The following is a 27,179-nucleotide window of genomic DNA, read 5'->3' on the forward strand; positions in this document are numbered from 1 at the left end:
CAAAAATGTAGTTAGCGATTACTTTCATCGTCATGTGGGGAATGTCCGCGAGAAAAGGTTCTCGTAAGAATTGAAATTATGTCTAAAGTATGTTCCAAAATACTAAGCGCTCTGCGTCTCAAATACTGGATGACTCAAGTATGGCTAATCGCTCGTCGAGGTCTACGCTGGTTTTTCACCCTCACCCTTCTGACAGATAGGTGGTTCTTACGTCCACAGCGATGATTTCCAGACAGTAACTGATATGTGTACCAAGTTGGTTGAAATCACTCAATTAGTTTAGGAGGAAATGTGGAACATACATACATACATATACATGTACATCCACTTTTGTAATACTGTATGTATGGATACTATCTTCACATCTTCCATCATTACGGTAATAGATCTAATTAATAAACATATTGTATTGCATATTATGACGTGCTCGAATAGCATAACGTATAGTGCGCTGTCATGTGAGACAGGAAGATGAGGCAGACCTAAATCGCATCCGCGTGGCGCATTTTAGGCTGTTTCCCACATTCGTTGAGGCAAATTCAGGGCTGGTCCCCACATTCCGCCCCAGAGAATACGGTACACAAACAGAATACGATAATACACCGTCTTCCCTCCGTTAGATTACCTTGGTCATAATAACAAGGAACAATAACGTAGAAATTAGCCAAATCCTGGAAAGGTGGACACCGTACCAGATGCAGTGAATGCTAGGGAAACAAAGAAAGAAAGACTCTCTGGAAGTGTATGCCTAACTGAGCGCCATTTTGTCCAAAATACCAAGCATTCACTAGCGGAGCTTCTCCTAGTAGAGTGAGCTTCGCCGATTACCTTGCTTTCTGATTACACAACTCGTGTTCCACGACCTTGTCCACAGGCACGTCTTCCTCGTGCGACAGCGGCGTTCTTATCATTCTGCTAACAAGCAGTAAGTGCTAAGTGTTCCGTATCTGGCAGGAGACATCTGTATCACAGTTACCGTAGGCCTCGCCCACATGGCTACACTGCGTCATTTTCACCGCCCTGGTTGTGTAATCTGCCTTAAACGCGGTTAAGAAAGAAACCAGCCAGAACATAAATGGTTCGGTCAACTACATGTCGTTTCTGACTCAGAAGTGCAATTGGAGCGATTGTACTGCTGAAACGACCAAGATGCATCTGCCTCTCTGTTGTCGCGGGAATTTTAAAACTGAGGTACACTATCAGTGGCCTGTCCGTTGATCTAACCGATGAGCCTATTCTGGTTTATCAACCGAGCCCTCTGCGTAACCTTCCAAATCAACCACTAGTAGAAAATTAAAAATACCCATTTAAAGAGGTTCTACAGGAAAGCTTCATTTGCATAGGCAACTGATGTAGAGCAGGATAAAGATAATCACGCACGCCACCGTGCTGTGGACGGAATAAAAACCAAGTAATCAGCTTGAAACGATTCACATAACTACAAGCAAGATCGCCTAATAGCCCCTCGGGAGGCTGGATGGTTCAATCACCCAACACGTTGTACGTGGGATCTCAGCTGTGTATCAATGTCGGCGATTCAGAACGCTGTACGCATTCATCGCCAGCGTCCCGGGCGGTATCTGCATATAAATTCGCCATTGCTTTAGATGACCACCACAAATGTCGTATCCAGAGTGTCGGATATCGGAAATCGTTCGATGGAAGGCGTTACGAGCTTGGATGATTCAGCCCGCCTCCAATGCTTGGACGATACCCAGCCGGTCAGATGAGTTTCGCAATGTTCTGATTAGTGTCGCGATGAGAGCAGATTCTGCCTTGGCAGGATATGTCGAGAACATCTGTCGAAAACACACACAAGCGCGCGCGCCCTCGCGCGAGCGTACCCGACACGCTTTCTGGTTGTTGTTGTTGTGGTCTTCAGTCCTGAGACTGGTTTGATGCAGCTCTCCATGCTAATCTATCCTGTGCAAGCTCCTTCATCTCCCAGTACCTACTGCAACCTACATCCTTCTTAATCTGTTTAGTGTATTCATCTCTTGGTCTCCCTCTATGATATTTACCCTCCACGCTTCCCTCCAATACTAAATTGGTGATCCCTTGATGCCTCATAACATGGCCTACCAACCGATCCCTTCTTCTAGTCAAGTTGTGCCACAAACTTCTCTTCTCCCCGATCCTATTCAATACCTCCTCATTAGTTATGTGATCTACCCATCTAATCTTCAGCATTCTTCTGTAGCACCACATTTCGAAAGCTTCTATTCTCTTCTTGTCCAAACTATTTATCGTCCATGTTTCACTTCCATACATGGCTACACTCCATACAAAGACTTTCAGAAATGACTTCCTGACACTTAAATCTATACTCGATGTTAACAAATTTCTCTTCTTCAGAAACGCTTTCCTTGCCATTGCCAGTCTACATTTTATATCCTCTCTACTTCGACCATCATCAGTTATTTTGCTCCCCAAATAGCAAAACTCCTTTACTACTTTAAGTGTCTCATTTCCTAATCTACTACCCTCAGCATCTCCCGACTTAATTCGACTACATTCCACTATCCTCGTTTTGCTTTTGTTGATGTTCATCTTATATCCTCCTTTCAAGATACTATCCGTTCCGTTCAACTGTTCTTCCAAGTCCTTTGCTGTCTCTGACAGACTGGTATGTTTGTCATTTTCCGTGGCTAACACATTCAACAATCCCTGTACTTCATTGAGTTCGTGTGACACACGATTCGACAGCGCATTAACAGTAACATCCCTTCATCATCTTCGGCAAGAGGTGAAAGTATCGTGAAACATTTCCTAAGATGGTACCCGAAATAAGTGACCGTGACTGCGTGCAATTCAGCTTTGTTTGGTAGCTGGCTGCAAGGTACTGAAACTGATCAGGCTGACACGCTCATAGCGGTATGACAATCAGATCAGGGTCAGTCATATCTTTGGGCACATGCTCAACGTTGATTTTAGAACACAGTTGCACCATTTAGACCTATGTCAATAAAAATATAAATATTTTGTGTGTTCAAAATCGTAAATCTCCTAAAGTTCTTCTCCAATTGCCTTGAAATTTTGACACAATCTTGCTTTCGAGTACGTGCGTACTTTTACATGCCTACTGGAACGCCATATGGTATATAAATAATGTTTAAAGGGGACACGTTGTCAGAGAAAACCTCATGTCCGTTTGTTCTAAATCTTAAATCTCCGGAAGTTTGAAATTTTGACACAACATTGCATGCGAACATGTGCTTCTTTTTATAATGTAAAACTAAACTCCGTCCGAACTTGCTTTTCGGCTTGTACTACAGAATCTGAACTTGCAAAAACAATAAGCAAGACTCAAAGTGAGAGAGGGTGTGCAACAATAGATTGACAAAGGGTTGGGAGGAAATTGCCACAGAAAGCGGAAAACAAGGGATGGACAGAGAGAGGCGGAAGAAGGAGATGAAGAGAGAAGGGGAGAAGAAGATAGGCATAGAAAGGGGGCTGGTCTTTCCTGTGCAAGCTTCTTCATCTCTGCAAAACTACAGCAACCCACAACTGTTTGAACCTCTTTACTGTATTAGACGGTCTCGTAAACCGATGGAAGAGGGTAAATGTGTCAAAAAAATGTGTGTGAAATCTTATGGGACATAACTGCTAAGGTCATCAGTCCCTAAGCTTACACACTACTTACCCTAAATTATCCTACGGACAAACAGACACACCCAGGCCCGAGGGAGGACTCGAACCTTCGCCGGGACCAGCCGCACGGTCTATGACTGCAGCGCCCTAGACCGCTCGGCTAATCCCGCGCGGCAAACCAAACATCATCGTCCTTAATCGTTCGCTGGATGTATCGAAACTCCGCCTTTCTGTTCAGTTTTTGTCTTCTTCAGCTTGATCTAGTACCATGGAAGTTATTCTCTGATGTCTTAACACATCTCCTAACAACCTGTCCCTTCTTCTTATCAGTGTTTCCCATATATTCCTTTCCTCGCCGATTCTGCGGAGTACCTGTCATTCCTTACCTTTCAGTCTACCTAATTTTCAATATTCTTCTGTAGCAACACATCTCAATGCATCAATTCTCTTGTGTTCCGGTTTAACCAATGTACACGTATCACTACCGTAGACAATGCTGTTCTCCTAATGTACATTCTCAGAAATTTCTTCCTCGTATGAAGACCCATGTTTGATACCAGTAGATTTCTCTTGGCCAGTTCTGTTCTACTTTTTACGTCCTCCTTGCTCCGTTCATCGTTGATTATTTTGATGCCTAGGTAGCAGAACGCGTTAACTTCATCTACTTCGTGATCATTAATGCTGCTATTAGGACTCACGCTGTTCTCATTTCAGCTGCTTCTCGTTACTTTCGTCTTTCTTCGGTTTACTCTCAGTCTATATTCAGTAGACTTCATTGCATTCAACAGATACTATAAGTCTTCTTGAATTTCACTGATGATAGCAATGTCATCAGCGAATTTTATCATTGATACCCCTTCATCTTGGACCTAAACCCACTTGCTTCCTCGATGTGTAGACTGAACAGTAGTGGCGAAGGACGACATCCCATTTTTACACCATTTTTAATCCGAGCACTTCGTTCTTGGTCTTCCAATCTTATTGTTCCCTCTTCGAACCCGTCTTCCCCTATGGCTTACCCCCTATTTTTCTCATAATTTCGGACATCTTGCACTATTTTACACTGTCGGACGCTTTTTCCAGGTCGACAAATCCTATGAACGTGTCTTGATTTTTCTTCAGTCTTGCTTCCATTACCAACCAAAATGTCAGAACTGCCTCTCTGGTGCCTTTACCCTTCCTAAAACCAATCTCATCGTCATCTAAGAGATGCTCAATTTTCTTTTCCATTCCTATGTATATTATTCTTGTCAGCAACTTGTATCCATGACGTGTTAAACTGATTGTCCGATAGTTCTAGCCCTCGTTATGAAGTCATAATGCATTTCAAAAAATAATTCACATCATCAGATGAAAAAAACAGACTTGTAAGCTTAGGAACCTTTGAATATATCATTTCTGAAACGCGTGGATTTTATTACCTGAAGCAGATATGTTCGTAAATTAGAAGTTTTGCTTGCCACTTGAGGATTTACTCTCGAGGTAACCGTTGTTTTATGCCTTATCTGCTTTTTTTTATGGCTTAAGACCGTGAGGCATGCAATGTCCCTCCCTCTCAACTCCCCCCTCGCACTGTGTCACTCCTTACTGTCCTCGCCACGTGCCCGTCCCACCACAGAAGCGTGTGAGTCAGATAAACCGTCCCAGCGCCGGTCGTATGGTCACGAAAGTTAGGCGTCTCTCCCAAGTCCTGTAGCGAGAAACGTAGTATCTTTACTTACAAAGAGTCCGTAACAGTTTGTGCTCACGTCAGGCAGACGCCGCTCACGACCCGACACGAGATAGAGAGATCCCTTGTGCGTATTTCGCAACCATATACTCATTCACCGTGTGGCTCTCCGCAGCTATCGAGAGGGGCGGCGAGTTGCGGAGATCGGCGGCGGAAGCGGGAGTCGCCCGACTAAAATGAAAAGAGAACCGTAGCCGTCTGGCGAGTAGTGGTGATAGCAGTTCCGGTACGGCAGAGGCGAGCGCTATCCGGCGATGAGCGCGGCGGAGTTCTTCGACAAAGCGGAAGTCGTGGTCATTCCGATGCCGCCCACGGACGGAGAGGCGGAAGGGGCGGCGCGCCCGCGGCCGCCGCTGTCCAACTTGGTGACGAGCACGACGACGACCGCGACGACGACGACGGACGACGACGAGAACAACAACACGGAGGCGGCCGTCGACGACGGGTACTCGCCGCTGCGGTCGCCCATCGACTCGATAGCCAGCTACGGCGACGACTCGCGCACGCTGCTCAACCCCGCGGTCTGGAACCGCGCCACGCCTGCCTCGCACCTCAGCAGCGCGCGCTCTGGCGCCTCCAGAAGGTACTGCCCGGTCCCTGCCTGTATCCCTGTACCTGTGTAGAGGGAGGGAGCAAGTAACAGCCCGTCTCATCTCCTCACACCATTCCCCAGATTGCAGCTGCGTCTATATGTTCATCGTAAGAAAAAATCTTACGCAAACATAATGTATTTGACTAGAATACTCTCTTTCAAATTCTAAAGGTTGCAGGGGTAAAATACAGGGAGCGAAAGGCTATTTACAATTCGTACAGAAACCAGATGGCAGTTATAAGGGTCGAGGTACATGAAAGGGAAGCAGTGGTTGGGAGGGGAGTGAGACAGGATTGTAGCCTCTCCCCGATGTTATTCAATCTGTATATTGAGCAAACAATGAAGGAAACGAAAGAAAAATTCGGAGTAGGAATTAAAATCCATGGAGAAGAAATAAAAACTTTGAGGTTCGCCGATGACATTGTAATTCTGTCAGAGACAGCAAAGGACTTGGAAGAGCAGTTGAACGGAATGGACAGTGTCTTGAAAGGAGGGTATAAGATGAACATCAACAAAAGCAAAACGAGAATAATGGAATGTAGTCGAATTAAATCGGGTGATGCTGCGGGAATTAGATTAGGAAATGAGACGCTTAAAGTAGTAAAGGAGTTTTGCTATTTGGGGAGCAAAATAACTGACGACGGTGAACTAGAGAGGATATAAAATGTAGACTGGCAATGGCAAGGAAAGCCTTTCTGAAGAAGAAAAATTTGTTAACATCGAGTATAGATTTAAATGTCAGGAAGTCGCTTCTGAAAGTATTTGTATGGAGTGTAGCCATGTATGGAAGTGAAGTATGGACGATAAATAGTTTAGACAAGAAGAGAATAGAAGCTTTCGAAATGTGGTGCTACAGAAGAATGCTGAAGATTAGATGGGCAGATCACATAACTAATGAGGAAGTATTGAATAGAATTGGAGAGAAGAGAAATTTGTGGCACAACTTCACTAGAAGAAGGGACCGGTTGCTAGGACATATTCTGAGGCATCAAGGGATCACCAATTTAGTACTGGAGAGCAGCGTGGAGGGTAAAAATCGTAGAGGGAGACCGAGAGATGAATACGCTAAACAGATTCAGAAGGATGTAGGTTGCAGTAGGTACTGGGAGATGAAGAAGCTTGCGCAGGAGAGAGTAGCATGGAGAGCTGCATCTAACCAGTCTCAGGACTGAAGACCACAACAACAACAACAACAAGAACAACATGTATTCTTCCGCGTCATCTCACTGGATATCGTTACAGGCAGGGCCGAAGGCATGCTGTCTCAAGTACAGTCAAGTACGATAATAGCGATATAGTTTATGCTCTGCGTTACGAGCACATCGACTGAACGGTAATACGGGACAACAGCTTTACCAGCTTTATCTTGGACACCCAGCCAGCTGCTCCAGCTAACCTGCGATGAGCCGAGCAGTTGCAGTTCATCATCATCACCATTTAAGACTGATTATGGCTCTCAGCGTTCAGTCTGGAGCATAGTCCCCCTTATAAAATTCCTCCATGATCCCCTACTCAGTGCTAACATTGGTGCCTCTTCTGATGTTAGGCCTATTACTTCAGAATCATTCTTAACCGAACCCAGGTACCTTCTCCTTGATCTGCCCCGATCCCTCCTACCCTATACTGCTGAACCCATGAGTCTCTTGGGTAACCTCGCTTCTCCCATGCATGTAACATGACCCCACCATCTAAGCCTGTTCGCCCTGATTGTTACATCTATAGAGTTCATTCCCAGTTTTTCTTTGATTTCCTCATTGTGGACACCCTCCTGGCATTGTTCCCATCTACTAGTACCTGCAATCATCTTAGCTACTTTCATATCCGTAACCTCAACCTTATTGATAAGGTAACCTGAATCCACCCCAGCTTTCGCTCCCATACAACAAAGTTGGTCGAAAGATTGAACGGTGCACAGATAACTTAGTCTTGGTACTGACTTCCTTCTTGCAGAAGAGAGTAGATCGTAGCTGAGCGCTCACTGCATTAGCTTTGCTACACCTCGCTTCCAGTTCTTTCACTATGTTGCCATCCTGTGAGAATACGCATCCTAAGTACTTGAAACCGTCCACCTGTTCTAACTTTGTTCCTCCTATTTGGCACTCAATCCGTTTATATCTCTTTCCCACTGACATTACTTTCGTTTTGGAGATGCTAATCTTCATACCATAGTCCTTACATTTCTGATCTACCTCTGAAATATTACTTTGCAAACTTTCAGTCGAATCTGCCATCACAACTAAGTCATCCGCATATGCGAGACTGCTTATTTTGTGTTCACATATCTTAATCTCATCCAGCCAGTCTATTGTTTTCAACATATGATCCATAAATAATATGAGCAACAGTGGAGACAGGTTGCAGCCTTGTCTTACCCCTGAAACTACTCTGAACCATGAACTCAATTTACCATCAACTCTAACTGCTGCCTGACTATCTATGTAAAGACCTTTAATTTGCTTGCAAAAGTTTGCCTCCTATTCCATAATCTCGTAGAACAGACAATAACTTCCTCCTAGGAACCCGGTCATATGCGTTTTCTAGATCTATTAAGCATAGATACAATTCCCTGTTCCACTCATAACACTTCTCCAACATTTGCCGTAAGCTAAAGATCTGGTCCTCTAAGAGGCCTAAACCCACACTGATTTTCATCCAGTTGATCCTCAACTAATACTCGCACTTTCCTTTCAACAATACCTGAGAAGATTTTACCCACAACGCTGATTAAAGAGATACCTGTGTAGTTGTTACAATCTTTTCTGTTTCCATGTTTAACGATTGGTGTGATTACTGCTTTCGTCCAGTCTGTTGGAACCTGTCCCGACTCCCACGCCATTTCAGTTATAGTAAGTTGCAGTTAAGACGAAAAAAAGGGACGAGCCGAGAAATAATATAGCTTCGTACGTAATTTAATTTTTAAACAGAATGAAATAATATCCGGCAAAATTGCAGCAATAGTGAACGTTCTTCGCTAACATAGCACTTTTACTGTAAACAAGATTGATGAAAATTCCTAATGTGAGCACAGGGTAAATTTTCCGCCTGAGCTATGTGTTACTTAAAAGCGTCACGCAGGGCCTGCATCATATTGTTAATAATGAAGTAACTGTAGGTCTACTTACAGTCATTCGTCTGGTAATCTTTGAACTCCTGCCATATCCTAAGCCGAGAAATACATTTCAGGACTGGAACTGTCATTTGCTACGTTGATAACGAATCGAACAACAGAATCCACGAAGCCAGCCAAGCACCACATGTTCTCTTCTTCTATTATGACGTAACATTCTGCATTCCGCGAGCATTCGGCAGTGACGTTGACAAAGCTTCGTGCATTCGTTCCAGTACGTCTGGCAGCTTAAACGTCTTGTTACTTCTCGGGACAAATCCCTTATCTCCAGTTCAGTTCTGTTTGGTTCATATTGTACTGGTATGGCGGAACTGTAAAGATGCAGCATTTGTATAGTTTACTCGATGCCGTGAAAATTGTTTTCCATGTTTGTTCGACGCTTATCAATCTGGCTCGTGTAAGACCACATCTCTGGTACAAAACAATGGACATAATCCAAATAAAGAGTATTTTATTTTTGATTTTTGCCTTAAAAATTTAATTTATTAAGTTTTCTTAAGATTGTTATGAAAGATTTTTTGTTATTAAAGGTTTCTGTTGTTATTTTTATGTTATTTTTTTAAAACCTTTAATAACAATCTTCTAAAAACGATTAGCAAGGCAAGGAAAACGTTTCTGAAGAAGACAAATTTGTTAATACAAGTACAGATTTAAGTGTCAGGGAGTCGTTTCTGAAAGTATTTGTAAGGAATTTAACCATGTATGGAAGTGAAACGTGGACGATAAATAGTTTGGATAAGAAAAGAATAGAAGCTTTCGAGATGTGGTGTCACAGAAGAATGCTGAAGATTAGGTGGGTAGATCACATAACTAATGAGGAGGTATTGAATAGAATTGGGGAGAAGAGGAGTTTGTGGCACAACTTGACTGGAAGAAGGGATCGGTTGGTAGGACATATTTTGAGGCATCAAGGGATCACCAATTTAGTATTGGAGGGCAGCGTGGAGGGTAAAAATCGTAGCAGTGTCTGGATTGACCACAACAACATTTATATTTGCAATGAAAACTGGAATATTGTGTGCAATATGCAATTAGAAACAAGAACACGTGCATTTGTCATAAAACTCGTGATTAGATACGTGACAATCGGGATATATTTGATGAGTTTTACATTTAAAACAGGTAGGCATTCCAAATTGCACGAAAAAAGAAGACCAAAGAGAGATCTGAACCAGCGATCCGCGGGCGTCAAATTGCGCTTCTACAACGCTACCGATTCCGCTGTGCATCCCATTTACTTAACTGTCTGAACTTTAATAAACAAAGTTCTCGGAAAACTTCAAAGGCGATTTTTCCTGTAAACTTCAAAGGCGATTTTTTCTGTAAACTTCAAAGGTGATTTTTTTCTGTAAACCTGTGAAAAGCATTGAGAACAATCCGTTTCTCGTCACTGTTCAACCGTATTCCAGCTGTGTTTTTCACTACGGAGCTGGAAGCAGTGTCAGCCATTTTCACACTACGTACTACCAGTGCGACAATCAGAGCACAACAGAACACAGACTGCGACTGCCCACGATTTTTGAAATAAAAATTACATAGCTAAAGTATGATTTAGAGAAACTTTGATGGCACTTAATACATTAGAATATATTAAAGTTTGATTTATCTTAACATAGTAACAAGAATATCTAACAATTAAGTGGGATCTATTTCCAACAGCAGTGTGTGTTGCTGCTGACCAATCATTGCGTTTGTGTTTGTTTACAATGGGTTTATTCTTATGATGAACAAAGTATATACTTGTGTTGAACGGGGGGGAGGCTGGGATGCGGTAGATCCTCAGAATTTGTGTCCTTTGGTAACGGTACTTCTGCTCCACCGTAAGCATGCTCCCTATCGGCTTGTAGTAGGGTAGTCATAAATTCTTAATTAGCACTTCGAAAAAATAAATTTCCGTATTTATTAGTTTTGTAAATTAAAAAATGCCTTTTTCTTGCTTCAACATATTTTATTTGTTCCAGACACATTTCGCCTTTTACTTTAACCCTGTGGAGCATAGCGTCCACTACATTGGACAGCTGTTAATCGTCGCTTCTTTGGCATTTTCAATCAGTCCTGAGGCATTTTCAATCAGTCGTGAGGCTGCAAATCCACACAGTTCACTACAGTGGGCATTCCCTACTGGTGTTGTGTACTGCATGCATTTGCAGCCTCATGACTGATTGAAAATCCAGAGAATTGACAGTTAAAAGTTGTCCACTGCAGTGAAATTCATGCACCACAGGGTTAAGGCATCTTCGGTGGAGTCTAAAATGATACACTATTGTTTTAATATGAAAGTTTTAAAGTTTTAAACATGGCTGCTTAGTTCAGTGACCGATGTGAGATATTTGTAGATTATAAAACAGTTCACGTTTTATTTTTTACGTAAATAAGTGATTGTTTACAGTTTTTCTAGTCTTTGGCTGGTACCTGCCGTATAAAAAGAATAATGTTCAAATGTGTGTGAAATCTTACGGGACTTAACTGCTGAGGCCATCAGTCCCTAAGCTTACACACTACTTAACCTAAATTATCCTATGGACAAACACATACACCCATGCCCTAGGAAGGACTCGAACCTCCACCGGGATAAAAAGAGATCAGAAATGAACAGACGTTAGTTTTCAGGACATACGGCGTTAGGTTGCAGTATCTACATAAACAAACCAAATAAGAAGTGAACACATATTAGTTACGACTTTAAATCACAGTTTTCGGTAAAATATCTATAGCTAGCGACAGAAGAATCATAGTGCTCCACAGCAACTACCGCAAAGAACAAGAAAATTGTGAAGAAAGAAGTTCATAACGTGAAAATGTGCTTATGTACCGTAAGTGAAGTTATAGCGCGACATCCAGCATGTGACCAGGTGAGAGAGAAAGCAGGTGTCAGCCAAAAACTCGACCAACTGTAAGTAAGCCGGCCGAAGTGGCCGTGCGGTTAAAGGCGCTGCAGTCTGGAACCGCAAGACCGCTACGGTCGCAGGTTCGAATCCTGCCTCGGGCGTGGATGTTTGTGATGTCCTTAGGTTAGTTAGGTTTAACTAGTTCTAAGTTCTAGGGGACTAATGACCTCAGCAATTGAGTCCCATAGTGCTCAGAGCCATTTGAACCATTTGAACTGTAAGTAATCACTTATTTGCGTAAAATGTGAACTGTTTCATAGGCTACAAATATCGCACATCAAAACAAAACTATGTCACTCTAGATCCACTGATGATGCCTTAAAGTAAAAAGTGAAACGCGTCATAAAATATGCTGCAGCAAGAAAAAGTTGTTTTTCTACTTACAAAATGAATATTTCTGTGCTTGCTGCGGATGATGGCCACGCACACAAACTTGTTACGTAACTTTCTTGTTAGTTAAGACTTTCCCGACGGAGTATTTGAACAAATCGTTCTCGGGCGAATTTCGTTGTGCAATCCACACAAAAATTCGTTGCCGTAACTGACAGGCACTTCAGATGTAGCGAATACTTTGCTGAGCTTCTTCAGTCTACTAAAATTCTGTTGTCGACATTTTCGTATAGGGATAGAATAATGAAAGAAACCGTTGAACTTCGCAGCTCGACAAATTTCGCGAACAAAGATGCAAGTTTTCAGTTTAACACAGGAAGGCATTCATGGCCTGCAATATTAAAGCCACAGCGACCACAAAGGGAGCCACTGATCAGTCAGTTGATAACCCTTCAGTAGAGACTTAAATGTTCCTACGACAGCGGCGAGGATGGCCACGTCGCCAGCGAGGACGCGTCTAACAAGAGTTGCGGCTTTGTCGAGGGCGACACCGGCGGCAGTGCAAGGGGGCAGCAACAGCATCTGCGGGTGCGTCCGAGTCCTCGGTTTGTCGCCGGATAGGTGGCGTGGCGGTCCTCTTTTCTACCGATCAGCAATGCTTCGTTATTCCATTGGATTTGGCGCCTTCGTCGTTTAAAGTCAGACTGATACAAATAAGAAGGCGCAGACACTGCTCAGCAGTGCATTCGTCGCACAGGAAGATGCCGGGCAGCTGTGCCGATAAAACATTGTGGGAATTTCGCAACAATATGCGTCGTTTCACCTGATGACCGTTTCTGCAGTTTTTTGACTCCATCTCGAATTTTTCGCTCTGAGGCGGCGTGTCCACTGATATGAAACTCTCTGCCAGGTTAAAACTGTGTGCCGGACCTTGCTAGTCCTGCAAGTTTCTCAGGAGAACGGCAAGTTTGGAGGGTTCGAGACGAGGTACCGGCGGAATTACTGCTGTGAGTATGGGTCCTGAGTTGTGCCCCTGAGGTTCAGTCGGTAGAACACTTGCCCGCGAGCCGGCCGCGGTGGTCTCGCGGTTCTAGGCGCGCAGTCCGGAGCCGTGCGACTGCTACGGTCGCAGGTTCGACTCCTGCCTCGGGCATGGATGTGTGTGATGTCCTTAGGTTAGTTAGGTTTAAGTAGTTCTAAGTTCTAGCGGACTGATGACCACAGCAGTTGAGTCCCATAGTGCTCAGAGCCATTTGAACCATTTGAACTTGCCCGCGAAAGACAAAGGTCCCGAGTTGAGTCTCAGTCTGGCACACTGTTTTAACTTGCCAGAAAGTTTGTTTTTTGCTTGTTTGCAGATACATGTTTGTAGTTCTCGTATACATTAAACATCCTCCTCTCGCCCCCCGCCCCCCCCCCCCCCCCCCAGCCACCCCTCCTACAGTACCATATGAGCAAAACAAAATGGCGTATCCCAGCGATAGTCGAGTATAGTGCAGTAATTAGGTTTCGGCAGCAGCGGAAATGTTGCTGCCGTGTCAAGTGACTTCTTTAGCTGTCTGCATTGACTGTCAAAGTTGTAACATTTCTGATGCTGCCGAAAATTAATTATTCCACTTCACTTTATCAGTAGCCTGCGCCATTTTGCTTTTACACCTAGAACTTCTGCAACAATGTAATTTCAATGTGTAACGTCGGTTTGTACCAGGACTGCAGACACGTAACTGCAAACAAGCAAAACATTAATCACGTAATTTTATTTTTTTTTCGAGGTGGTGGCTAATTTTGACTAGACTCAACATTCGTCAAGAATGTTGAAGTGTTGGGTCATGTCACACATGTTCAGATAACTTACGGTAAAGCAGCCGGGTCGTCGTCGACAATCGGGGATGTTTCGACAAGAGCACGCCCTGCCACTTTGACGGCAAAACTTGAAAATGTCAGGATGTGCTCCTGCCGAAATATCGGTAGTTGCCGACGACATCACCTGGCTGCATTCCGTCACGTTATTTTAGCGTTGTATACGCCGGGAGAAACGAAGGTCTCACATTGTTTACTACTACGGGGAGAAAATGTATCGTTGCTTGCAGAGGTTGGATCAACTTTGGTGCAATACAATGATACTGCAATGTGCGTTACCATTTTCACTGAGGTGTTGTCATCAAAATGTTGGTGCAGCGTTTGACAAAATTGTGCATCATATGAATTCATCTGTCGCCAATCGCATCAAACAACGCTCTGAACTAGCTCTTATTCGTGAAAGGCTCCATTACATTCGCCGACTGTTGCTTTTTCTTTCCAAGGAATTGTTTCGGCTTCCTTTAACAATTACCTAAAAAATTTTGTCTTTCTCATGGGACTGGCTGGATGCTGCTGCTTCATGGTCGTAGTCCGAGTGGAAATTTTATTCTGTAACTGCCCGGAATTTGGCAAAGTTTGAACACTTCCGTTGCTTGGGGTCTAATACTACATTTCAATGTTCTGTGATAAACCTCACGGGAAAAGCTTTTAACGGTGCAGCTTTATCCGTGCTAGAAAAGGTTTAAATTTTGCACCGACTCCAAAGCGTTTGCAAGTGGTTGATTCTATTAGTTCTATTTAACAGGCTGTTTTGAAACTACCTTCAGATGTTGCAGAGGAGGATAGGCAGAAGGCACATCGTGTGTTGAAAGGGACACGTCGTCCCAAGAGTAACATCAAAGCGGCTGAGAGGGCTGTTTTACGCTCATTTGGAGTTGATCCGGATATTATTATACGGCCAAGGACAATGCTACCGTTGTTCTGGACAAGGAGGATTACGTTCCAAAGAGTAGTGTTACTGTCTCATTCAGCTTATCGTAGGATCGGTGCTGACACCACAAAAAGTGCTGAGAGAAGCACTTAACAGCCTTCTGAAGAAAAGTTTCTTATCGCAGGTAACTATAAAGAGTCTCAGTCCTTAATGAGTTGTTCCCCGTTGGTTATACGATCTTCCTAAGGTGCACAAAGAAGAGGTTCTTCTTCGTCCGATTGCGAGTAACGTTGATGTCCGACGTATCGTGTAGCAAAACACCTTGCTACTCTGTTGAGCCCTATGTCGGGTCAGTGTGAACCCCACACTAAGAAGTCGGCAGATTTCTTCCGTCGATTAGAGGGAACGCGTCTGAATGACTCTATATTCTAGTATGTTTTGATGCGGTCTCTCTCTTCATTCGGGTTCCTCTGTCTTATTCGTTACGGCTCATTGGAGTTCGGTTTGGGGCTGAGTTAAGGAACCTATTTCGACGCGTGTTGACTTCTACTTACTTTTAATCCAGTCACCAGTGCTACTAGTTGCGATGGGAAGCCCGTTGTCACCTGTTACTGCCAATTTGTATACGGAAGATTTCGAAGAAGGTGTCTTGGAGTCGGAGGCTTTGAAACCTGCAATTTTTCAGATATGTGGTCGGTACTTTTTTGTTTGGCCTCATGGCAGTGAGAATTTGAACGATTTTTTAGAACACCTGAATTCAGTTCACTCGAATATTAGTTTCACGATGAAGGTGGAAAAGAATGGATGTCTTCCTTTCCTTAATGTGCTGGTCAGGAGGAAGGTGGATGGTTCTTTGTGGCATGTCATTTATAGGAAGCCTACTCACACTGATTCGTATATGCAAGTTGACAGTTGTCACCATTCGACTCAACGTGAAGGGTTCACAGGGCCCATGTCATCTCGGACCCTGAGAGTTTGTCAGCTGTTTTATCCCATCTAGAAGTCACTTTTCGTCATTATGGTTATAGTGAAAGACAAATTAGACGAACGTTGTGCTGTCGACCAACTGTGCAGCGGGTGAGAGATGGTAATACCGAGGTGGCTACATTTCGTACAGGATTGGTCGTACTTTGCGGAAATGTGAAGAGTCTAAGATCAGGGTCCTTTTCAGGTTCAGTACAGTATGACTTAGTTTGCTTAAGGCGGGTGTCTACCGTTTCTTTTCAAACGTTGGTCAGACTATCAGGACCGTGGAGGACCAGTGTACCAAGCGTAAGCGGCACAGATGCTTACAGCAGCCGAGTAAATCCGCCATTGCAGAACATTGTCTTGGCACCGCTCATCCTATGGAATACAACAACACGGAGATTGTGGCATGCACTTACAGTTATTGGGATAGTGTTTTTAAGGAAGCTATTGAAATTAAATTAGCAAGTAACCTTATAAATAGATATGGTGGTTTTTGTTTAAATTCTGCATGGAATACTGCTGTCTCACTTGTCAAAAAAAAAAAGGACAGTGTTTATGCTACTCCCCGTCACTGTCAACAACTTCTGACGTGTGCATGTGTGTGTGAGTGTGTGTGTTATCTTTGCGGAGTTTCTCTGAAAACCGAGGTTTTACATTCGCTTGCACAGCGCTTACTTACTGTAGTTTTGCCTTGAAAATGGCAGGGCGTTGTCCTACTGAAAAATCGGCGGTTGTCGACGACGTCACCCGGCTACATTCGCGTAAGTTATTTGGACATTGTATACGCCAGGAGAAACTAAGGTCTCAAATATGCACTCCGTCTTCAGGCCACAAGTGGCCAATCGGGACCATCCGACCGCCGTGTCATCCTCAACTGAGGATGCAGATAGGAGGGGCGTGTGGTCAGCACACCGCTCTCCCGGTCGTTATGATAGTTTTCTTTGACCGGCGCCGCTACTATTCGGTCGAGTAGCTCCTCAGTTGGCATCACGAGGCTGAGTGCACCCCGAAAAATGGCAACAGCGCATGGCGGCCCGGATGGTCACCCATCCAAGTGCCGGCCACGCCCAATAGCGCTTAACATCGGTGATCTGACGGGAACCGGTGTATCCACTGCGGCAAGGCCGTTGCCAAGGTCTCAAATACCACACATTATTTAGTAATCTGGGGTACAAAATAGCTATTACATAAATTCATTAATATGCTCCACTGATTCTGATTTGTTGAAAAACTGGAAGATTTCGCTAAATGGGACTAAACTTTAGGAGGAACAGGAAAAAAGGCCATATATGCATGCAGAATGGCCAGATATGCGCTGTGAGGAAGGTACACCCACTTGAAGGTAATTTTTGATAGTGTTGGTTTGAGTGATTGATAGTATATCTGAGAACGCACCAAGCGCGTGGGAATGTTCTTTCTGTACTGTGTGTTTCAGTGGTATGGTGGCAGTGAACCAGCAGCACCAGTTTAGTCTCACTGTGTGCTCGGTGTATAAGTTGTCGATATGCCTCAGTACTTTAAGGAGCTGAACTGCATCATAAGTGATGTAGTAGCCACATTATCCTTTGTACGGCCAAAGACTCGTCTTCCAGCAGGGTTGGCAGGGTTTCGTAGAACGTAGTCGAAGGGTGATTCGTCTCGATAGGTAGTCGCCAATAACCCCCGCCCACACACTGAGGCTGAACCAGCACTGATTGTTCGCTGCCACCATACCGTTGAAACACTAGTACAGGCAGAACTTTCCCACTTGCCTGGTGTGTTCTCACGTAGGCCTACAATCACTGAAACCTGCACTAACAAAGGTCTTTCATCTCTATCTTCAACTGGGCGTAGGTGCCTCGGAACGCCTTTCAGGCTACGCGTCCATGTGACTACCAACAACACTACAGAGCGTCGAAGCTATAGGCGCGTGTGTCCATGCCATCCCTTCGGCAGCAATGTTGGCTTTGTACGCTGACGGACGATAGACGGAATGTCTCGCAACGCTGTCTGTTGGTCGGTGATCGCGACTGATTGCCACAGTCGCCACTGGAGAAGATGTAGCTAGCTAGCTGCTGCATAGACAGGCCTTGTCTTCTATGAATTTGATTCTCTGTTGCCTTAGTGGATGAAAGTTGCGGACACGGGTTTCCATCTGAAGTTTATTTTTCTTCTGGGACCCTCTATCATCTCCAATTTTTTTTCGGTATGCACATGGAAACCCGTGCCCGAAACCGTCATTCACCGAGGCAACAGAGCATCCCATTCGTAGGAGGCACGCCCTGTCTATGCGACAGCTAGCTTCATCTTCTCCACTGGCGACAGTGGAAATCAGTCGCCATCACTGAATAGCAAATAACACTGCGAGACGTTCCGCCTACGGCCCGTCAACGCGCAACGCCACGATTGCTGCCGAACGGGTGCCCCAGTGGCGGGCAGCGGCGCCTAAGAATGCGACGATCTGTAGCGGCGTTGTATGAAGTTTCCAGAAACCGGTTCCTACCCTCAATTTGTTCGTCAACACACCCTCTAAGTTTGTCGCAACATTTCTAGGACACCCTGTATATGCATCCAACATCCATGAAGTTGTCTGTCTTTTCTTATCCCTTGGAATCGAGCAAAGGGTGTTCTTGGTGCAACCACGAACCACCGACGTGGCTACATATCTCATTCATCTCCATAAATTAGGTACTTTTGCCACTGCAGTCTGTTCCCTGATCCATTTGCTTGTTTTCGTATCTCGCCTAGCAATTAACCAAAAACATTTTCCGTTGCTCGCTATGATTTTTCACATTTAAAGCAAGTCGCCAACTACCTACGGTCAAAACTGCTAATGGACACTGACTGTAAACCTAGCCATTTTACGCGTCTGTTTATTTCTTCTGCTGTCCATCTCTTGTCCTCACTTCTCATAAAAAAACACTGAACTGGAGCTAAGATTTCATTGTTAATTTTTTACGCTCTTCTTTTCGATAAGTTCGTCGTACTGAGTTTTAGTCTTATTCTAATTCATGCCTGCTTTCGAAATTACTGAATGAAGTTATTCTAATCATTCTGGAAGTATATCTGCAGTACAGTAAAATGTCATCCACAAAACGCATGTAGTTCAGAAACGCTTCATTAACCCATTTTCCTTCCTTGTCTTTCCAGTTTAAGGATCTCAAGATTTCATCTCGTGCTCGTACCTTTCATGGCTGTGGTCATTTTCCATCAAATTATTCAGTGTTGTAGACCATATCATATTAAAAAAATTAACGCTTCAACCAGTACTACACGAGGCTTTCATCAGGATTTGTAATGATAGGACTTAAAGTCGACGACGATCGCATTAGTGACGGAGCACAAGCTTGGATTGCTGAAAGTATGGGGGAAGGAAATTCGTCGTCTCCTTTTCAAAGATATCATTCCATCATTTGACTTTCATGCTTCAGAGAAACCACGTAAAAAGGCTCTTTTTCTAGAAAGAATGTTCAGAAAACCTGCGTAGTAGCAGTGACATTGGAAATGTTATGTTGACCTTTACAAATAAGAGACTGTGCACCACCATCTCCACAATGCTGATGTGTCGATTGATTTAAGAACAATTTTCCTCAACTATTTTTGCTGTCTGCTTTTAGTGTTACTTTCTTTGTTGTTGAAACATCTGGCATGTTCTGTTACACAGCCTGTGTTGGGACACCTCAATCTACTTCCTCCTCGTTCTACTTGTAACACTAGGAGAGGTCATTTTCTTGATAGGTCTACACCCTATGTAGGTAGAAAAATATCTGTCAGCTGCTCAAATACTGCCGGTGTTGACGTTCTACCACGTCGGAGCTCTTTTCTTCGTAGTGTGTGCGTGCTGCCCACGCTACCACTTTTTGTAAGAGGTATGAGGGAGGTGTCGTACTGGTAAAAACGTACTCGTTTTTCCGTCCATCGTGCTGAATAGATCTTAGTAGCGCCTTGAAGCCAGTTTGGGACTATGTCGGGTTCGTTAAGACAATATGCGATTCCTTTCACAATCTGTAACCAGTTGACCTAGCATTAATGATGATGATATAGATGAGTCCTTAAAATCTAACCTGAAGATAAAATAGCCGAAACATACTGCATACAACAACGTAGTGTCCAGACAAAATCGATGTTTCTGCTGCGACTTCCTATTCTTTACTAAGCGACAGGCAGAAGAAAACGGGAAGGACTCGAATGACCACCGGTAAACGCAACAGTCAGAGCGTCGATGACCGATAGTTAATCGTTATCACTCAGATGACGAAGTGTTTGCTTCTTCTGTATATACACTCAGCCGACGTCATCTGTATTCTCACAGTTTGTTCCGTGTTACTTTGCAGACACAAAAGGTATCACTGATTCATTTACTAAATGACAGCACAATTTCAAAAAATTATGTATAAGCATAATGTTTCCGGCGCATTTTGCTTTCTGCAGGAGCTGCAAATAAAACTTCAAATAATTCCGAAGTGATTCAACTGAGCAATCTTGTTTTGGGAGCCACACATTTACAGTCGTCGAATACCACAGCCTTTCATTGATGTGAATATTTTCACTTCCGTGTAACGGAATGAGAACCCTAATCTTCATTTTTCGTGTCTTACTCAGCTAAAATAATTTCACTCGTGTGGAAAACCCTCGCGATCTGGCCACAGTGTTAAGACAGTCTGTACAAAACTGCAGTAACCACTGTATTACAGAGTGACTTTGATGGCCTTGGAGAGGGTGGTAAACGGCGTGTGTGCGTGTGCGTGGTGTGTGTGTGAGTGAGTTCCTAAGGGACCACACTGCAGAGATCATCGGTCCCTAGACTTATACACTACTTAAACTAACTTATGCTAAGAACAACACACACACCCATGCCCGAGGGAGGACTCGAACCTCCGGCGGATGGGCCGCGCAATTCGTGACATGGCGCCTCGAACCAGGCGGCCACTTCGCGCGGCAGGTAAACGGTAACTTGATATATATTACATTAGTAAATTTCATTCGTTTATAGTGAACGACCGGTTTTCATATGATTTTTCCTAACACCTTCTTGCTGTTTTGCACGAAGAGCTTGGAAGTTGTTACGAAGCTTAGTTGTGATTTTTATCTTGAGTGAACAGACTGGATTTTACTCGACCGAAGGCATGTAGTAGTCTATTTCCGGACAAGTAACAGTACGCAGAGGGGAAAGTAACACGGTGGTTAATTTTAATAGCGAGAAGTCTTCCTTTTCGTTTGATAGTATGGCATGTTTTTTTCAGGATCAATACAGATGTTGAAAAGTTCCTTGATTTACGCCTCTTAATGTTAGTGGAAACTCTTTTTCAAGAAAGTAACCAGAAACTGTCCTAAAAGTAACGGCCAACAATTGCCAAAGTCCTATCAGATCTATGTAAAATGGGCGTCCAATTAAACCATAACCGTGGCGTTGTAATATCTGAATGGAAGATATCATAGTAAGTAAAACAGTCTATCTATAACCTGAACATCCGTGCTATTGCGCACACTTCGGAATAGGATTCACGTTATTGGCTACCTAAAATATAAGTTCTTTTATGCTGTCTTGCAGACAAGAACATTTTTAAACACTAACTTGATGTAGTTTACAATTATTAAATCTCATTCGTTTATAGTGATCGATCGGTTTTCTTATGATTATTCCTAACACCTTCTTGATTTGTTGCACGAAGATTCTGGAAGTTGTTACGAAGTTTTGTTGTGATTTTTATCTTCAGTGAATAGACTAAACGAGGGCAGCAGCCCGAATAGTGTTTCTAACAGAATGTGGTAGCCAAATCCTAAGGTAATCTGAGATATAATTTGTTTTTCAGAGCTACAAGTAACTTGTATAGCTGTACACAGGCATTGCCTCCATTACAAATGGTTCAAATGGCTCTGAGTACTATACGACTTAACTTTTGAGATCATCAGTCCCTTAGTACTTAGAACTACTTAAACCTAACTAACCTAAGGACATCACACACATCCATGCCCGAGGCAGGATTCGAACCCGCGACCGTATCGGTCGCGCGGTTCCAGACTGTAGCGCCTAGAACCCCTCGGCCACTCTGGCCGACGACTCCATTACAGCAGTGTAGTGATACTTGAAAAATTGAAAAGCGAGTCAACCTATGTCGCTTCTAGAACACACACTTGATTCCACTAAAAACGCTCCATGTTGTAACCAATTAAAAGATTGAACCCTCAAACATTCAGACGATTGTAGAGTATGCAACTCAACTTTCCCAAATCCGTCTCATCATTCACAACTATACTAACCGTTTTACTAACTCTATAGCATCTTCCATCGACTATCGATAGGAAATTAATGTGGAAACCTCCCTTCCTAATAATCCACAATGACGTCCTCAAAAGACTTAAGTTACTAAAACTACCAACTGGCCAAACTGGGCATTACATTCGTCCCTCAACCTTCGTATCTGTAAAACACTAAAACGATCTTCACTCATCTTTGTCTATACGGACTGGATCTGTATACCTTCCAAATCACATTCCTTCGACGTTTACGGATAGCGTACCCTCTGTCAGTATCGGAGTACCCTTCCCTACACTCGTTCTGTTTCACTTACCAATGTTTTCAGCACTCCTAAAACACTTTTAAAATCGCTTAAGGTGTTTTAGATCCATCTTTGCAACTACTAAAAATATGTATTTACTTTACCACACGATTTTAATATTATTAGTCTGAAACACTGTCAGTGGTCTTGAATCATATATTTTCAATTTTGGTTTTGATTCTAGATCTTAAAAAAATTAGTTTCATAAGGTATCAAAATGTGATATTTTCTTAATGAATTTTTGCTGATTTCTACCTACATCCGAAAGTGTCGTCTGTGGGACATCAAGCTGTAATATTCCCTTTTTAGTATGACAGGTGACGTACATATACATAGTTGGGTCATATGTAGGGGCGAGCGACACAGTTTCATTTTTTTATACCGAACAAAAATTTGTTCTGTTACTGCTGTCATCTTGCTTTGAACTGACACCGTACCGTTAATTCAACGACTTTTGTCTGACATAGAGGTCGGATGTTGCGGTAGCGCTTGCGACGTTTATATCCGCCTGCTCACTGTCAGTCAGAGGAATTTAACTCTTAGAACGAGGTTTGCATCCAATTCTCCAAGGCTTCTCTGCACTTAAATGTTGAGTCACCCCCATCTGGAATTAATAAGGACGATGAACAGGCAAAAATCTATATTTACAAGCACGGAAAAGTAGTTATTATTGTTGTTGTCGTTGTTGCTGTTGTGGCCTTCATTCCGACGACTGGTCTGATACATTTCTCCTCGCTAGTCTACCCCGTGCAGGCCTCTTCATCTCTGTATAAGTACTGGAGCCTACATCCATTTAACCTGGTTACAGTATTAAAGTTGTGGTCTCTTACAATTTTTAGCCCCCATACTTCTTTCCTTACAAAAATGACGATTCCTTCAAGTCACAGGTTATGCTTCTACATCTACATCTACATCTACATCCATACTCCTCAAGCCACCTGACGGTGTGTGGCGGAGGGTACCCTGAGTACCTCTATCGGTTCTCCCTTCTATTCCAGTCTCGTATTGTTCGTGGAAAGAAGGATTGTCGGTATGCTTCTGTGTGGGCTCTAATCTCTCTGATTTTCTCCTCATGGTCTCTTCGCGAGATATACGTAGGAGGGAGCAATATACTGCTTGACTCTTCGGTGAAGGTATGTTCTCGAAACTTTAACAAAAGCCCGTACCGAGCTACTGAGCGTCTCTTCTGCAGAGTCTTCCACTGGAGTTTATCTATCATCTCCGTAACGCTTTCGCGATTACTAAATGATCCTGTAACGAAGCGCGCTGCTCTCCGTTGGATCTTCTCTATCTCTTCTATCAACCCTATCTGGTACGGATCCCACACTGCTGAGCAGTATTCAAGCAGTGAGCATTTCCTTAGGATTCTTCCAATGAATCTCAGTCTGGCATCTGCTTTACCGACGACCAACTTTATATGACCATTCCATTTTAAATCACTCCTAATGCGTACTCCCAGATAATTTATGGAATTAACTGCTTCCAGTTGCTGACCTGCTATTTTGTAGGTAAATGATAAGGGATCTACCTTTCCATGTATTCGCAGCACATTACACTTGTCTACATTGAGATTCAACTGCCATTCCCTGCACCATGCGTCAATTCGCTGCAGATCCTCCTGCATTTCAGTACAATTTTCCATTGTTACAACCTCTCGGTGCACCACAGCATCATCTGCAAAAAGCCTCAGTGAACTTCCGATGTCATCCACGAAGTCATTTATGTATATTGTGAATAGAAACGGTCCTATGACACACCCCTGCGGCACACCTGAAATCACTCTTACTTCGGAAGACTTCTCTCCATTGAGAATGACATGCTGCGTTCTGTTATCTAGGAACTCTTCAATCCAATCACACAATTGGTCTGATAGTCCATATGCTCTCACTTTGTTCATTAAACGACTGTGGGGAACTGTATCGAACGCCTTGCGGAAGTCAAGAAACACGGCATCCACCTGTGAACCCGTGTCTATGGCCCTCTGAGTCTCGTGGACGAATAGCGCGAGCTAGGTTTCACACGACCGTCTTTTTCGAAACGCACGCTGATTCCTACAGAGTAGATTTCTAGTCTCCAGAAAAGTCATTATACTCGAACATAATACGTGTTCCAAAATTCTACAACTGATCGACGTTAGAGATATAGGTCTATAGTTCTGCACATCTGTTCGACGTCCCTTCTTGAATACGGGGATGACCTGTGCCCTTTTCCAATCCTTTGGAACGCTACGCTCTTCTAGAGACCTACGGTACACCGCTGCAAGGAGGGGGGCAAGTTCCTCCGCGTACTCTGTGTAAAATCGTACTGGTATCCCATCAGGTCCAGCGGCCTTTCCTCTTTTGAGCGACTTTAATTGTTTCTCTATCCCTCTGTCGTCTATTTCGATATCTACCATTTTGTCATCTGTGCGACAATCTAGAGAAGGAACTACAGTGCAGTCTTCCTCTGTGAAACATCTTTGGAAAAAGACATTTAGTATTTCGGCCTTTAGTCTGTCATCCTCTGTTTCAGTACCATTTTGGTCACAGAGTGTCTGGACATTTTGTTTTGATCCACCTACCGCTTTGACACAAGACCAACATTTCTTAGGATTTTCTGCCAAGTCAGTACATAGAACTTTACTTTAGAATCCATTGAACGCCTCTCGCATAGCCCTCCTCACACTACATTTCGCTTCGCGTAATTTTTGTTTGTCTGCAAGGCTTTGGCTATGTTTATGTTTGCTGTGAAGTTCCCTTTGCTTCCGCAGCAGTTTTCTAACGCGGTTGTTGTACCACGGTGGCTCTTTTCCATCTCTTACGATCTTGCTTGGCACATACTCATCTAACGCATATTGTACGATGGTTTTGAACTTTGTGCACTTATCCTGAACACTATCTGTACTTGAGACAAAACTTTTGTGTTGAGCCGTCAGGTACTCTGTAATCTGCTTTTTGTCACTTTTGCTAAACGGAAAAATCTTCCTACCTTTTTTAATATTTCTATTAACGGCTGAAATCATCGATGCAGTAACCGCTTTATGATCGCTGATTCCCTGTTCTGCGTTAACTGTTTCAAATATTTCGGGTCTGTTTGTCACCAGAAGGTCTAATATGTTATCGCCACGAGTCGGTTCTCTGTTTAACTGCTCAAGGTAGTTTTCAGATAAAGCACTTAAAAAAATTTCACTGGTTTCTTTGTCCCTGCCACCCGTTATGAACGTTTGAGTCTCTCAGTCTATATCCGGCAAATTAAAATCTCCACCCAGAACTATAACATGGTGGGGAAATCTACTCGAAATATTTTCCAAATTATCCTTCAGGTGCTCAGCCACAACAGCTGCTGAGCCAGGGTGCCTATAGAGACATCCAATTACCATGTCTGAGCCTGCTTTAACCGTGACCCTCACCCAAATTATTTCGCATTTCGGATCTCCGTCAATTTCGTTCGATACTATTGCACTTCTTATCGCTATAAACAGGCCTCCCCCTTCACTGTCCAGCCTGTCTCTGCGGTATACATACCAATCTGAGTTTAGGATTTCATTACTGTTTACGTCTGGTTTCAGCCAACTTTCTGTCCCTTGTGTGACCGTTTATTAATGAGAGCGGTTCTGATACCTTTCGATAGACGCTCCTGCAGTTTACTATTAGCACATTAATATTGTTATTCCCTGTTGCATTTTGCCTACTCCTACCTTGCCGCGTCTCAGGAGGCGTCTTGTCGGGCCTAGGGAGGGAATTCTCTAACCCAAAAAACCCCCATGTGCACTCCACACGTACTCCGCTACCCTTGTAGCCGCTTCCGGCGTGTAGTGCACGCCTGACCTATTCAGGGGGACCCTACATTTCTCCACCCGATAGTGGAGGTCGAGAAATTTGCACCCCAGATCTCCGCAGAATCGTCTGAGCCTCTGGTTTAAGCCTTCCACTCAGCTCCAAACCAGAGGACCACGATCGGTTCTGGGAACGATACTACAAATAGTTAGCTCTGATTCCACCCCGCGAGCGAGGCTTTCCGCCTTCACCAATTCCGCCAACCGCCTGTACGAACTGAGGATGACCTCTGAACCCAGACGGCAGGAGTCATTGGTGCCGACATGAGCAACAATTTGCAGTCGGGTGCACCCAGTGCTCTCTATCGCCGCCGGCAGGGCCTCCTCCACATCTCGGATGAGACCCCCAGCCAAGCAGACAGAGTGATCACTGGCCTTCTTCCCCGACCTTTCCGCTATTTCCCTAAGGGGCTCCATCACCCGCCTAACGTTGGAGCTCCCAATAACTAATAAACCCCTCCCCCCGTGTGCCTGCTCGAACCTTGCTGAAGGAGCAGCCACATGTCCTCTCACAGGCAGAGCGGGCGATGCCACACGGCCAGCCTCCACATTTACCCTCCGCCTCGTGCGCCGCGAACGCCGCTGAACCCGCCACTCCCCTTTCGGAGAGGGTGGCCCAACCGCGCCCGGTACCCGCGAAGATGTCTCGACAGCAGGGACAGTGGGTGAAGCATGTAACACCTGGGATGTACCATGCGACGCACCAGACTCCCCACTGCCGCTACACTCCGAGGCAGCAGCCTGAAGACGCTGTTCGCGAACAGTGGCCAGCTCCTCCTGCGTCCGTACACAGCAGTCACACATCCTATCCATCCTAAGAAATCAATTTACTGTAGAGAGTTAATCAACTTTCAACTATACTGCTAATT

General features: G+C 44.0%; 1 protein-coding gene and 1 pseudogene across 1 annotated transcript in view; one reads left to right on the forward strand and one right to left on the reverse strand.

The window, feature by feature from the left end:
* Nucleotides 1–27,179, forward strand: part of LOC124589700 (G protein-activated inward rectifier potassium channel 3-like) — a 106,019-nt gene that overhangs the window by 19,010 nt on the left and 59,830 nt on the right. Inside the window, exon 2 of the mRNA XM_047131581.1 lies at nt 5,436–5,903. Within this exon, the coding sequence (XP_046987537.1) occupies nt 5,575–5,903 (329 nt within the window). The 5' untranslated portion in view covers nt 5,436–5,574. The remainder of the gene's footprint in view (nt 1–5,435; nt 5,904–27,179) is intronic.
* On the reverse strand, nt 16,972–17,089 carry LOC124597653 (annotated as a pseudogene).

This window comes from Schistocerca americana, chromosome 2 (genome assembly GCF_021461395.2).
Source record: "Schistocerca americana isolate TAMUIC-IGC-003095 chromosome 2, iqSchAmer2.1, whole genome shotgun sequence".
Taxonomy (NCBI): domain Eukaryota; kingdom Metazoa; phylum Arthropoda; class Insecta; order Orthoptera; family Acrididae; genus Schistocerca; species Schistocerca americana.